The sequence below is a fragment of the Coregonus lavaretus genome, assembly GCF_964263955.1.
Source record: "Coregonus lavaretus genome assembly, chromosome: 25".
Lineage (NCBI taxonomy): Eukaryota > Metazoa > Chordata > Actinopteri > Salmoniformes > Salmonidae > Coregonus > Coregonus lavaretus.
In genome coordinates, this window is record NC_140012.1 from 31,010,316 (window position 1) to 31,022,871 (window position 12,556).

Consider the following 12,556-nt stretch of genomic DNA (forward strand, 5'->3'; position numbering starts at 1 on the left):
CTGCCCAATGTATGGTGAACTCAAACTGAACTCAAATGTCATAGCTACGACAGACATGGGCTTGTATGTCTATGTGAATGCACTTGTACTCATATTGGGATCTGAATAAACTGTCTATAACATGACCACTTTTAGTGTTCTCTTTTTAGAGGGACTCAGGGAGAGAATGGGGATAAAATAATAGAAAGAGCAATCTCAAATATCCACAGTATCAATTTATTGAAGTAAGGAAAGTCCATATATTTCTGAAAAGCTGCAATACAAGCCCATCAAAGATAGGGCAATGCACAATAGGCCTGTGTACAATACAGTATGTTATGCATTGTATGTTAACTATAAAGGCATGTACTCTTCACATTCTAACTACAACAACAAAAACAAGGTATAATGTTAACAAAATACATATTTGGTTGCTTGATAGGAACTATACATAGTGAATCATACAGCTACAGTCCATTATCCTGGACCTGTCCTACCTGGAGCCTTCTACTCCAGTATCAGTCATGGTCATAGTGTTTGTGACCTGACTCTGCTCCTGGTCACCCATCAGCTTGTCGAAGCAGTGAAAGGCCAGAAGAGTCTCCTTAGCTCCCTTTCTCATGAACACATAGAGCAGAGGATCCACAAGGGGGCTGAAACTCTCTAAGATTGTCCCAATTTCCACATTGTGTTGGGCTGTTACCCCTGATATCAGAGTTTGTATGATGAGGGGTAGGAACAGGACTGTGTAATTGCCCAGCACAAGGGCCAGGGTACCAATAATCCGTCTCTGTTCAACGGCTGGCACAGCGATGGAGACGGACAGAGCTTTCAATGTGCCCACTAGGAAGAACGCAAGCAGTGGGATGGGGATGAGGAGGATAGCTGCAAACAAAATAAGTGAAATCTCAAAAGTCGGTGAGAGGAAAAACAGGGAGATTTGGATAAAAGGAAACACCCAGATAATGGAGGACACTATGAGCGAGTACTTGATGTTACGGCGAAAACGGTACCAGAGAGGAAATGCAATCACAAGGTATCTCTCGAGAGCAATGCATACCATGAAACCAATGCTTGCACTGATACCAAAGAATTCAATCAAAATCACTACAAATTCCCCGTTACTGAACAGTATGATTGGCCTCATGCAAATCTGAATGAGATCTGCAATAAGTAGGTTGATAACATAGACTGGAGCAATGTGATCAGCTCTGATCAGGAAGTACATGGCATAAATGGCCAGACAGATCAGAGGAAGACCAATGGAGAATGTTGTCCAACATACAATGGTTTCAATGAGGCTCTTATTTGATGTGATGCTGTCAGAAATATTGGAGAGGTTTGCTTCCATCCTTGATGGTGCTTGTTGTTGCAGGAACTAGTGAATGGCAGGGTTCTTCTGATTCCAAGTTCAAGGTACTTTATATTTTCCTGCTGTGTCTACACTAAGAAAAAAAAAGTGTGAAATATGTGGTTACAATTTTTACTCTATGACATCTAAGATTCCTGTAATGATTATTTGAAATAGATCTAGTGTTGAGCTGCATCATGTATTTTTCCTTAGAATATCTTAAGCATTTCCTTTAAAAAAATAAGGAAGTAGGCTCAATATAGCTCTACTCACTGCGTATTCTTTGTAAAACTGAATATGTAATACAAAATGACCTGTCAAAGTACAATATCCCTTAGCAATATACAAAAAATAAAAAAATTTCGCTCCTTTTCATTCCGTAATCAATACATTTTCTAAAGGCATTTTCAAAGTCATATTCTTACATCAATGTGTAATTGTTAGGATACCTTAAATATATTTTTTTATGCAATGTTCATGCAATTAACTAATCAGATTTTAAAACCAGATAAAAATACACCTTACGGAACAGCGGGGACTGTGAAGCAACACAAACATAGGCACAGACACATGCATACATGATAACATATGCTCTATACACACACGTACACATGGATTTTGTGTTGTAGATATGTGGTAGTGGAGTAGGGGCCTGAGGGCACACACTTAGTGTGCTGTGAAATCTGTTATGAATGTATTGTAATGTTTTTTTAAATGTATACCTGCCTTAATTTTGCTGGACCCCAGGAAGAGTAGTTGGTGCCTTGGCAGCAGCTAATGGGGATCCATAATAAATACAAATAGAGCCATAATCACATTTATGAATATCACATACTAATAGAAAACAATTAAAGTAATCACTGCGCAATTCAGTGTTTAACATGTGTAGCACAAGCAAAGTTCAAATAGCCCTTTAGCAATCATGTGAAATCTACAGTACGGTCTTACCTGGAGGTTAATTTATATGAATTTCTGTTTGTCTTGTAGCTCTTATCAGAAGAGGCAATAAGCCTTTTACAATAAATCAACCAATTATCAGGAAGTGTAAATGCAAGTTAGAAACATGCAAAAAATTGTCCAGTAACTGTTTTTTTTTTATGCCACAGATACTCACTGTGCGCACCCAGTGGCTGGGCCTTAAATACAGTTAGACAGGAAGTCCTTCACCATCCAAGGATGTCAAAAGTCATTGCACAATTTTTGTGACTATATATTTGTCAGTCTTAGATAGATGATTGGCCAGGGAGATAACCATGACATTACTAACAGTGGTTAAAAGACCCCGATCCTAATCCATTCCACACAAAGTTTCCACTTCACTGCTTTGTATTTCATAATGACAACAGGAATATTAAATCTTACATATAACATAATACACTTCATGCATACATCTTATAATACGCATACACCATTTTGGGTGAAGAAGCTGTTAGTTTTATATTCACAGACTTGATGTGTTGTATGTAGTACAGGCAGCTACTTGAGAATAAAAACCAAACTCTTACTAGCAATACTGCACCACACTTTTATAGGTCAGATACAATGTCTCTGTCCATCAGACTTAAGACAAATATGTTGAGACATAATGCTGAAGTCAGAACAGTCCGCCACCACACACAAATGCAACTTAAACAAATTATTGAGCAAATACTTCAGAAAAATGACTTCCTTGTCACTAATGTTGAAATTGTGGGCTCACATAGTTGATTAACTAAAGAAAGATATTTGACAGGGAAGTTCATGAGTTCAACCACTCTTTTGAGTGTTGTTGGTTAGGATGACTGAGCTCCTTTAAGATTCATTGATGTGTTACAGGAATGTGTTAAAATGACATCAGTGTCTGTTAGGAGGAACTAGGCCCTGACATATAAACTAAGCAAAGTACAAAATGCAAATTGACACTTTACATTACCATCAGCATAGCTCAACTGGAATTTAGGGAAATGTGAGTCTGTATAGCTTAATTGAAACCGTTTATCTAGCAGTTCTAGGAAGATAAGTGACCATGCTATTCAGCACCAATAAAACATTTATATAAAAAAGCCAAAAGCAAATCAATCCAATTCATAGCATGGACCTGGTACCAGTCGCATCACCTACTGTGGGGATCATCCAGGTACAGGGGATCATCCAGGTACAGTATTTGACGTTCACCCATCAACTGCAAGGTAAAATACACTGAGGAGGAACACACAACGCTCTTTCCATGCTGTTCTCTCCAAACCTACTTCAGGTAAGGCCATGGATTATCTCTGTCTATTTTTGGCAGGGGGAGGCAATACCAAAGGATCTAAATGCTATGGGGATGAATGGAATTCAGGAAACATTTTAAATATAAAATATCCATGAACACGGGATGGAAGTATGTGAGTAGCCTTTAAGCAACAGGTCTTACTAAAGAAAGAACAGTTAAACTGCTCAAGGACAAGTAGAGTGACATAGAAGTGATATTGGGAGAATGCCTACGTACTGTTTGTAGCCTAGAATGTACTGTAGCCTGTCACTGACAGACTAAACAAATGTGATTATTTAAAATGTTGTACACATACTCCTAAATGAATTTAATACATTCTTCCATGTTGCTGTCATTCTAGTGTGTGAAAGACGAGAGGACGCGGTCACATGACTCATGACTATACTAGTAAATGCAACTAAACACAACGAAAAGACATAATAAACCACCTCAAATGACCAGACCCCATGGATAATTATATGAATATAGGATATGTTAACAACACAAACGCTGACACTACTTTTGACCGCGTTGCCGAGGTCATTGGCTGGATAACATTTGCCGTTGGGCTACCTGCCATTGGATTGGCCCTTTACACCATGAAGAACCTGGTCAAAGGTCCCAACCCTGTACCTGTCCATGTCATCAGCCTTCTTGTTTCAGACATTTTCAGTTTCATTGGAAGACCACAGGCTGCCACTGGGAGTATCCTATCGGCTGACACTGCTACCCTCATCTTTTATTTTCGCGTCATTTCCAACATCACTTTTATGGTTTGCATTGCAGAGGAGCGACACCTGCTGGTGGCGTACCCACAGTGCTACGGCTGCTGCAGTAAGATTAAACAGTCCTCCATCATCTCCCTGGCTATGTGGGGAGCGCCCATCGCTGTTCTGGCCCTCGCAGTGTTTAAATACTTGTTTTGGTTTGCAGTGGCCCTTCTCACTCCCTTCCCTTTATTGTTGTTTTTCTTCCTCGACTCGTGGAGAGCGTTGCTATGTTCCAGGTCAACTTCTACAGCGGAGATAAAAAGGACTGTGGGCGTACTGGCGGTCATCCTGACCAATTATACCGTGCTGTTTCTTCCCTTCATTCTGAACATTCTGCTCAAGTCGTTGAAGGAGGAAGTACGATACTTAGGGCTGATTGCCAATCTGTTGCTGTATCTGAGTCCTCTAATGGACCCGTTCCTCTATATCTTCATGACTAAGGGCCCCAGAGAGGTAGTGGAGGCTTTACTCTGCTGTAAAAATAATCTGAGCAGGCAGCCAGAGGAGACACAGACTGTGGTTACTCTGTCGGAGACCGTCACTGAGACCCGCCTCTAAAACACTAAAATTCAGAATTCTTCAATTCTGTCAATAATTGTCCCCTCCTGTTTCAATGGGGCTTAATAATCATTTTAAAAATGGTTGTTTGATTTTGATCGGTCAATTTCAATAGATTCATCCTCATCATTCAATAAACTGATGCTACAGAGCGCACTGTTCATGGAGATATTTTTCATTTAAACAGGGCAATGTGTTCACTACGCCACTAGGGGTCATCACACCTCAGAGGTGTAACAGAAACAGGACTTCCAGAGGAAAAAGCCATCCTGACATATCTGAAGTGTGTCATTCAAGTCACCATGACAGAGTAGATCTAGGGGCTTGATCCTTTGGTGCCTTGGCTGGTGATGAGAGGTGGAAATATGTCAACACAGAGATCTGAGTGAAGACAGTTGACACTGACGGCAACCGAGCAAGGACCTTGGTGGTCTGAAAATCTGAGCTACCTCACTCTAAATGGAAAATTCTGGCTAACAGGATTGCGTATCTAGGGTCAAAAAGGCACAGTGAGTAAATATTAATGATCACATTTAGTAGTTAGCTCTACTGCTTTTGAGTTAAGATGGACAGCTCACTTTTCCAGAACTTCTCCATTTGACAGAAAGTTCCATGAAAATTCCCATTGAGGTAGCACATCCTGAGCAGGTTGGTCAGTTTCACAGAACATTTATCTTGAGAGAAAATACAGTAAGCTTGAATCTAGCTTTTTTTGGAGTCATGAATGGTGGGAAATCTACAGTGTCTCTTTGCTAACATTAAATCAGTCTGGAGCCTTCATATACTGTGGGAAAATATCCTGTTTGGGCAACAACTGCTACTTCAACAGGAAAACTCATGTTAATACAAGTTGAGTGTTGTTCAATAGCCATAGGTATGTGCCAAGTACAATCCAAACAATGGAGGCCAATCAGATTTCTGTCACAGAGATGTTATTGCAGTCAAGGGCAACAGCAGCAACCCAGATGGAGGAGGGGGGAGTCTGCATGCAAATAGGCTGACTCCCTCCTGGATATTAGAAATGTAATTTAGCTATATTGACAACAGCACCATGTTCAGTAGGGAGAATACATTTAGTTAATAACTCATTAAAACAACAATCTATGTCATATATTTTTCTTTAATAACTTTAAAACGAGATACAAATATTTTCAGTTACACAGAAGACTCTAAAAACGGTGTAAAACATCTGAAGTAAGTTAGTTATTCTAGGTTAAGGAGTCCGCTGCTTTACAAAGAGAGAAACAGGTAAACTATAGAGAAACAGTGCAGAGCTCAACGAGCAGGTACAGTAAAAATCTCCAGGCACAGCTGCCACGGGGGTAGACATCAGCTGTGTGTGTCGTAAGAAAAGTGTGGAGGTGTTTGGCCCAGGTGGTAGCTTCTCGGTAATTGTAAAACACACACTCATAAACATACACACACAAACAGGTTGTAAACAAAAGAGGATTAAAAATGCATTTTAGAAAATGCTATATAGAGTGATGACTAAAGCGTTAGAAAAGCAAAAGAAGCTAAACATAGAAAATATTTTTTTTAGAGTCCTGAGTATATAAAATAAAGGCCAAGAAAATGAAGAAATTACACAAAACATGAACTGAATGTTGTTTTTTACGTGTAAAACAACAGTACTCCGAGCCTGTAGCCATTACCCCAAGTCTGCCAGTCAAGTCAGTGTAGGCGGGGCTTCAATGCCGCTGGTGGATGGCAAGTCTCATCAGGAGCGCAGTAGGCAGGGGTGGTAGGTAGGGGGTGGGTTGGGTTTGGGGTTAGTGTCTATTGGCAGAGTGGTGTACAGTACAGTAAGCCTGTCCATGTGGAGGGGCCCTGCCAGAGCCTGTCACTGAAGGCAATGGTGAACCCTGGGACTAGTCCTATCGGCGGGGCTGATGTCGGGGAACCCTGGGCAGCCTGGATGGGGAAGGAGAGGAGAGGGATGGGGAAGGCATGGAGCTCATGGAGGCCAGAGAGGCGGAGGCGTCCTCTGCCTCCTCCAGTTCCCCCTGGAGCTCCTGGCTGACGCTGGACTGCAGGGCGGCCGGGGTCAGCCACTCTTTGGGCAGGCAGCTCTGCAGGAAGGGCACACAGGAGCTGAAGTAGGCCAGCCGGTTCACCCAGCGCGGGATCTCCCTGCCACACAGGATCTGATGGACAGACAGGAAGAGCGCAGAGTAGAACAGAGACATGCAGCACTGATACCTGATACTAGAGTGCTAGGCCTTACTGGAAATGGATCTGCTGATACTGTAGCAGTAAGGCATTTGGCCCTACTAAGCAGGATATAGCTAATGGTCATTGAGGTATTGGAATGTACTCCACTAGACTGTATTCAATTGGACCCTTATTCATCTGATGGACTGGGTGCTATTACAATGTGAAAATAGTGTGGATGTATCGTCTTGCTAAGTACGGACATCATTACAATGTAATGACTTCATTAATGGCCACTAGCCAGGACCATTCCTTTTGCTCAGCACAGTAACATGTTATCACCCCAGTGAATGGAAGAGGTCAAGACTCTGACAAAGACACCGGTGTTGAATTGTTATCTGTCCCCTCTCGCTTCTCTAACATTCTTAGAATTTCTCACATCACGATAAAAATATATTTCCTGTGAAAATAGTGCAACCATAAAACCAATATTTTCAAACCTTGTGGTCCAAAGCGAACACCAAACCAACCCAGTAAATGCAGAGAAACACAAATTGCCCTTTCTTTCAAAGTGGTATTAGCTGTAGATTTGTATCTTTAGTCCTCTTGACGTGTAATGGAAGTATTCCACTTTGGAAAAACCAGGTATTGGATGGGAAAAGCCTCTGGCTGTGAAAAACAAGCTAAGTGTGATGATAACAGCAGCAGCACTGAGGCAGAGAGGAGGATAATCATTCTGGAGGCTGTGGCCTGATGGGATGGAGCTATAAAATAGCCTTAACGCCTCAAACAAGCCTGCAGTGATGGGCTTCAATTGTGTGTGGGTTAACATCCTTGTGAGCAGTGACATTAATGTTCACAACTGCACAATGTAATTGTGAGGTTGTTAGTCTTCGCCTACATTTCACATGAAAAGGCAAGACATTGCTCATGAGGCTTGATGTAGGCTACCAATGACAATATGTCTATATAGGCTACCCATGAGAAATAGGCTACCAATCGGTCGATTGATTCTCTGCGGTTGAGAAATCAGTTTCAGTAGGAATGCTGTGTTCTCCCATACAGTATCATCATTTTTTTGCAAATTATCACCTAAAATAGACCACAGAGAAATGAAAGACAATGATAGGCTGCCGTCCTGGATGTAGGATTTCTGTACAGAAACCTAACAGGTCTGAAATAAATAACTATCACACCTAGAGCTGGGGATCTGTGGTGGTCTTTGCAGAGCTAATCCCATTCAAAGTTCTCTCTCACAGATTCCTTCACTGTGGAGCAATCACGCATAATCCCACGAGCAAATCAGGCTGTCAGAAAATGAAACTGTCAAACAGATCCTTCCCACACAACAAGGAAGAGAGAGAAGCGCTGTATGCCTGAGGCAGACATCTCCATTCTATTCCTGAACAATTCTATCATCCAATAGGGAGAGGACTCTACAACAAGATTACATATCTAGGCTATGCATAGATACATCTTAAAATTATTTGCTACATTAATATACTTTTTTTTGGGTGGGAATCGCAAATGACTAGAAACAACGCTCTGACTCAGTCTACACAATATAGTCATACATTGAGTCATACTAGACGTGTGTGGTTGTAGCAGTGTTAACAAGATGATACGAGCTAAATGAGTGTTTCAACACTTCAAGAGGAAGAGGTGCTGGTTTCACTGTAAATATGTTCTTATCCAGAGTGTCATCAGGCCCACTTCATTTGCCTTTCAAATGAAGAGAGGATTATCAGTGTTAGAGACATCTGAGTATTAGTCACCTCCCTCTTCACCGTCCCCAGGAAACACATTCACACGTACTTCACAGCTAAAGACAGTCCCTAATAGACAGGAACGGCCACAGAAGTGAATACCCACTGCACTAGTGCAGTGTTTCATTATAAAGATGGGAATCAACAAGACCAAGGGGTGTAAATGATGGGAGAAGACAGAATGCTCTGTAAGAATTGACAATTAGCCTAATTTCCTCTCTCTAGAACAATTTGGTTCAAATACACTGGGTTCTCTGAGGAAATCATTGAACTATGCAATGAATTCTATTCAAACAGTCACATTGTGTGAGCATACATGTGTGAGAGAGTGAGTTTGTCTGTAGGTGTTTGCTAGTATATGTGTGTGTGTTGTATTTGCATATGTAGGTGTTTGCTAGTATATGTGTGTGTGTTGTATTTGCATATGTAGGTGTATGAGTCAGGAGGAGTTTCTGTCAGTGGTGTATGACAGGGCCTGGCAGCTGGGGCAGTGGGCCTGGCAGCTGGGGCAGTGGGCCTGGCAGCTGGGGCAGTGGGCCTGGCAGCTGGGGCAGTGGGCCTGGCAGCTGGGGCAGTGGGCCTGGCAGCTGGGGCAGTGGGCCTGGCAGCTGGGGCAGTGGGCCTGGCAGCTGGGGCAGTGGGCCTGGCAGCTGGGGCAGTGGGCCTGGCAGCTGGGGCAGTGGGCCTGGCAGCTGGGGCAGTGTGTCTGGGCTTGCAGCAGAGCTCTCTAATTCCTGTCTGCCACACAAATGATGGGTGTAATCATACTCATTATTCACCCGCTCCACCAATCTGCTCTAACACTGTACTTATAAACTCAAATTGCTTGGCTTCTACTCAACACACTGAACTAACACAGGTTGAGATATTTGTCATCTGTCCCGTGGGGTGTGGGGGATTCTCCTTCTCTGCTCTTTGTGAGACTGTGCTAGGCTGGACCTGGCATCTGGCAGGTTCAACGTCAGGGCAAAGTGGCACTACATCCAGGCACCCTGACCTAGAATGCTCTAGCCCTGGTGACAAGAGGTGAGCTGGTGGGGAGGATGGAATTCTTGTCTTATGTGGACCACTGTGACGCACCCTGGACAACGCAGGGATATAGGCCTTTGTCTTTCCTTAAGGAGAGCTTGGGCATAAATAATATATGTGTGTGTGTGTGTGTGTGAATGTTCAGAGCGTCCCTTACCTCCGACAGGGCTGAGGAAAAGTGGTTACAGTTCTTGTGCATGAGGTGGTAGGCATTCCCCTTGTACTCCTTCCCCAGCTCCTCCACAATGCGCTCCACATCCTCCTCTGTGAAGTCTGTGCTGCCCAGAACAATGGCCTCTCTGATGCCAGGAACAGGATCAACACAGAGGAGAAGGTCAATTCTAAGCACCCTTTTTCACCATACAAGGCAATGTTTTACATTTTAAAATGAGAAATTATAATTCCTACTTATTGTGACTATTCAAGATTATTTGCAGAGCTCAAGGGCAGTTTTGCGGATGTAAAATGTTGCCTAAAGACTTCATAATCTACCTTTTATCATTTTAGATAAAAAATGCTATGCATGGAATCTACACAACAGACCGGCCCATCTGAGTAATGACTACACAGGCAGAGTTCACTTCAATTATAGTTGAAGCTCTTCATCTTCACAGAAGTGACTCAGCCTAACCAAAATGCAGCATGTCTGAGCTGTGGGCGAGAAATGGACCACGGTGTTAGCAACTACAGTATCTTCGGAGCATTGCTGTACATAAACAGGAGCAGCCTTATCACTCAACAACCACCATCAGAAGATGAGAATCATCTTCATTCGCCAAGGACATTTACACACACTCTGAATGTTACTTAGTGATATGGTGCTGCTCGTGATAGACAACATTTAGAGACAGAATACAGACAGAGGAGTTTACACAGAGTTTACATACATTATATACAAATAAGTAGAGTGCACATAGAGCTATATAGATAAAGGTAAGTTAGGAAAATGGATGCTGGAGGCATTATGTGAGGGAGGACATGACAATAGTTAGGCAACCCCTGGAAATGATTATATAGAAGATCCTGCAAGTTGTTTTTATGTAGAACGCAAAACAATTGCGTCATCCAACCAACATTACTGTGATGTTTTATCGTCTCTCCCATATAGTATCCTCCCATAGCAGGTGTACACACACACAAAGAAATAAACAAACCATACACAGAACGTTTATTTAGAACATGTTCTACTCATTGGCATCAGTAGCAGAGACACTCCAGTGCCATGGGGCTGCTCAACTAGAGCATCATTTATGCAAACAAGCTACAGAGCCACTCGCTCAAGCCTCACACACACAGTACACACACAATCAAAAGTAGCCAGACGCCAACTAGGGGCTTGCATGAATGCACGCACATCGGCAAGGACATGCTGTAGAAACACCCCAACTCCACACACACGTTCTTCTGTACTCTTATACAGGCAAGTGTGTAAATAACATTCTATGTAAGTCCAGCTGAGATTTCACTCTTCTTCTTCCTCCTCCATCACTATAATTGTAACAGTGTGCTTCATTGAACATAGCTGTAAAGGCTAGACACTTCAACAAGCCAGTAAATAATGACGACCATTTTAGGGAGCATCCTTGTCACAAAATTATTGCTAGATAAAGAAAATAAATTGGCTATGCAGGTTGTCTCTACAACAATTGAAGAAAAAAACTGTCAGTAACCATTAACTATTCATGTGATCCTCAGTGTCGCTTGAGGCAGAAATCCTATGTGACTTCTCGGTATTCTCGTGATCCTATGTTCTGCTTAACAGAAGAAAAAAAAAACTTGACCATTATGAATAGAAATGACCAGTTTTCAGAATCCATCACAAGCAGTGAAGAAAGAACACATAAGTAAACATATCTACCAAAACGTCAACAACAGTACTGGTTCCACTACAAACAGGTTTAAGGATGTTCTCATGTTTTAGCTCAACTAGGCAACTAACCATACCTTGTTTTTCAAGAAACCCTCGATTTAAGCCGTGATACTCACTTGAATTTGAATGTCTCCCCGAGTTCTGTGGCATCCCCTGGCGTTATCTCAAATATCCCTGAAAATGGATATGGGTGTCCTCCATAGGCAAACTCTGAAAGATCAGGACAATGATCAGATCACACAGAGGAAGTCAAAAACACTATACAAAGATTCATAGCACACAACAGTAGTACTAGTAGAGGTGGGTGGGAAGTTCACAGATGAGTGTGGGGCGGGTGGGGCTGTGTTGCTGTGTTTGAGATGAGTTGGGGCGGGTGGAGATGAGTGTGGGGCGGGTGGGGGTGGTGTTGCTGTGTTTGAGATGAGTGTGGGGGCGGGTGGAGGTGAGTGTGGGGCGGGTGGGGCTGTGTTGCTATGTTTGAGATGAGTGTGGAGCAGGTGGAGGTGAGTGTGGGTGGGTGGAGGTGAGTGTGGGGTGGTGTTGCCGTATTTGAGGTTAGTTGGGGTGAGTGGCGTTGAGTGTGGGGCGGGTGGTGTTGCTGTGTTTGAGGTGAGTGTGGGGGGGTGTTCAAATGAAATCAAATTGTATTGTCTCATACACATATTTAGCAGATGTTATTGCGGGTGTAGCGAAATGCTTGTGTTCCTAGCTCCAGCAGTGCAGTAATATCTAACAATTCACAACAATACACACAGATCTAAAAGTAAAAGAACGGAATTGCTGTGTTTGAGGTGAGTGTGGGGGTAGTATTGTAGTCTGTTGTGACGGGCTGAGGCAGTCTAAGGAAGG

At 42.6% G+C, this 12,556-nt stretch overlaps 2 protein-coding genes across 4 annotated transcripts in view; both read right to left on the reverse strand.

Annotated features, from left to right (window-relative positions):
- Window positions 1-202: 202 nt before the first annotated feature.
- LOC311100603 (proteinase-activated receptor 2-like) lies at window positions 203-2,444 on the reverse strand. 3 transcript variants are annotated; one of them, XM_084141524.1, is made up of 3 exons: window positions 2,279-2,444; window positions 2,057-2,104; window positions 203-1,424 (listed from the first exon to the last, which is right to left on the reverse strand). In XM_084141524.1, the coding sequence occupies exon 3, from the start codon at window positions 1,328-1,330 to the stop codon at window positions 473-475; it is 858 nt and encodes a 285-aa protein (XP_083997650.1). In that variant the 5' UTR covers window positions 1,331-1,424; window positions 2,057-2,104; window positions 2,279-2,444; the 3' UTR covers window positions 203-472. The 3 variants fall into 3 exon arrangements, with proteins under 3 accessions (XP_083997650.1, XP_083997651.1, XP_083997652.1); XM_084141525.1 differs by having other exon boundaries at window positions 2,053-2,104; XM_084141526.1 differs by lacking the exon at window positions 2,057-2,104 and having other exon boundaries at window positions 2,279-2,417.
- Window positions 2,445-5,994: 3,550 nt separating this feature from the next.
- Window positions 5,995-12,556, reverse strand: part of desi2 (desumoylating isopeptidase 2) — a 35,538-nt gene continuing 28,976 nt past the window's right edge. Inside the window, exons 3-5 of the mRNA XM_084142331.1 lie at window positions 11,824-11,917; window positions 9,995-10,136; window positions 5,995-7,035 (exon numbers count right to left, since the gene is read on the reverse strand). Coding sequence (XP_083998457.1) covers window positions 6,766-7,035; window positions 9,995-10,136; window positions 11,824-11,917 — 506 coding nt within the window. The 3' untranslated portion in view covers window positions 5,995-6,765. The remainder of the gene's footprint in view (window positions 7,036-9,994; window positions 10,137-11,823; window positions 11,918-12,556) is intronic.

Coding starts and splice junctions, on each gene's coding strand:
- LOC311100603 (XM_084141524.1), bottom strand. CDS start 1,330: ATGGAAGCAAACCTCTCCAATATTTCTGACAGCATCACATCAAATAAG.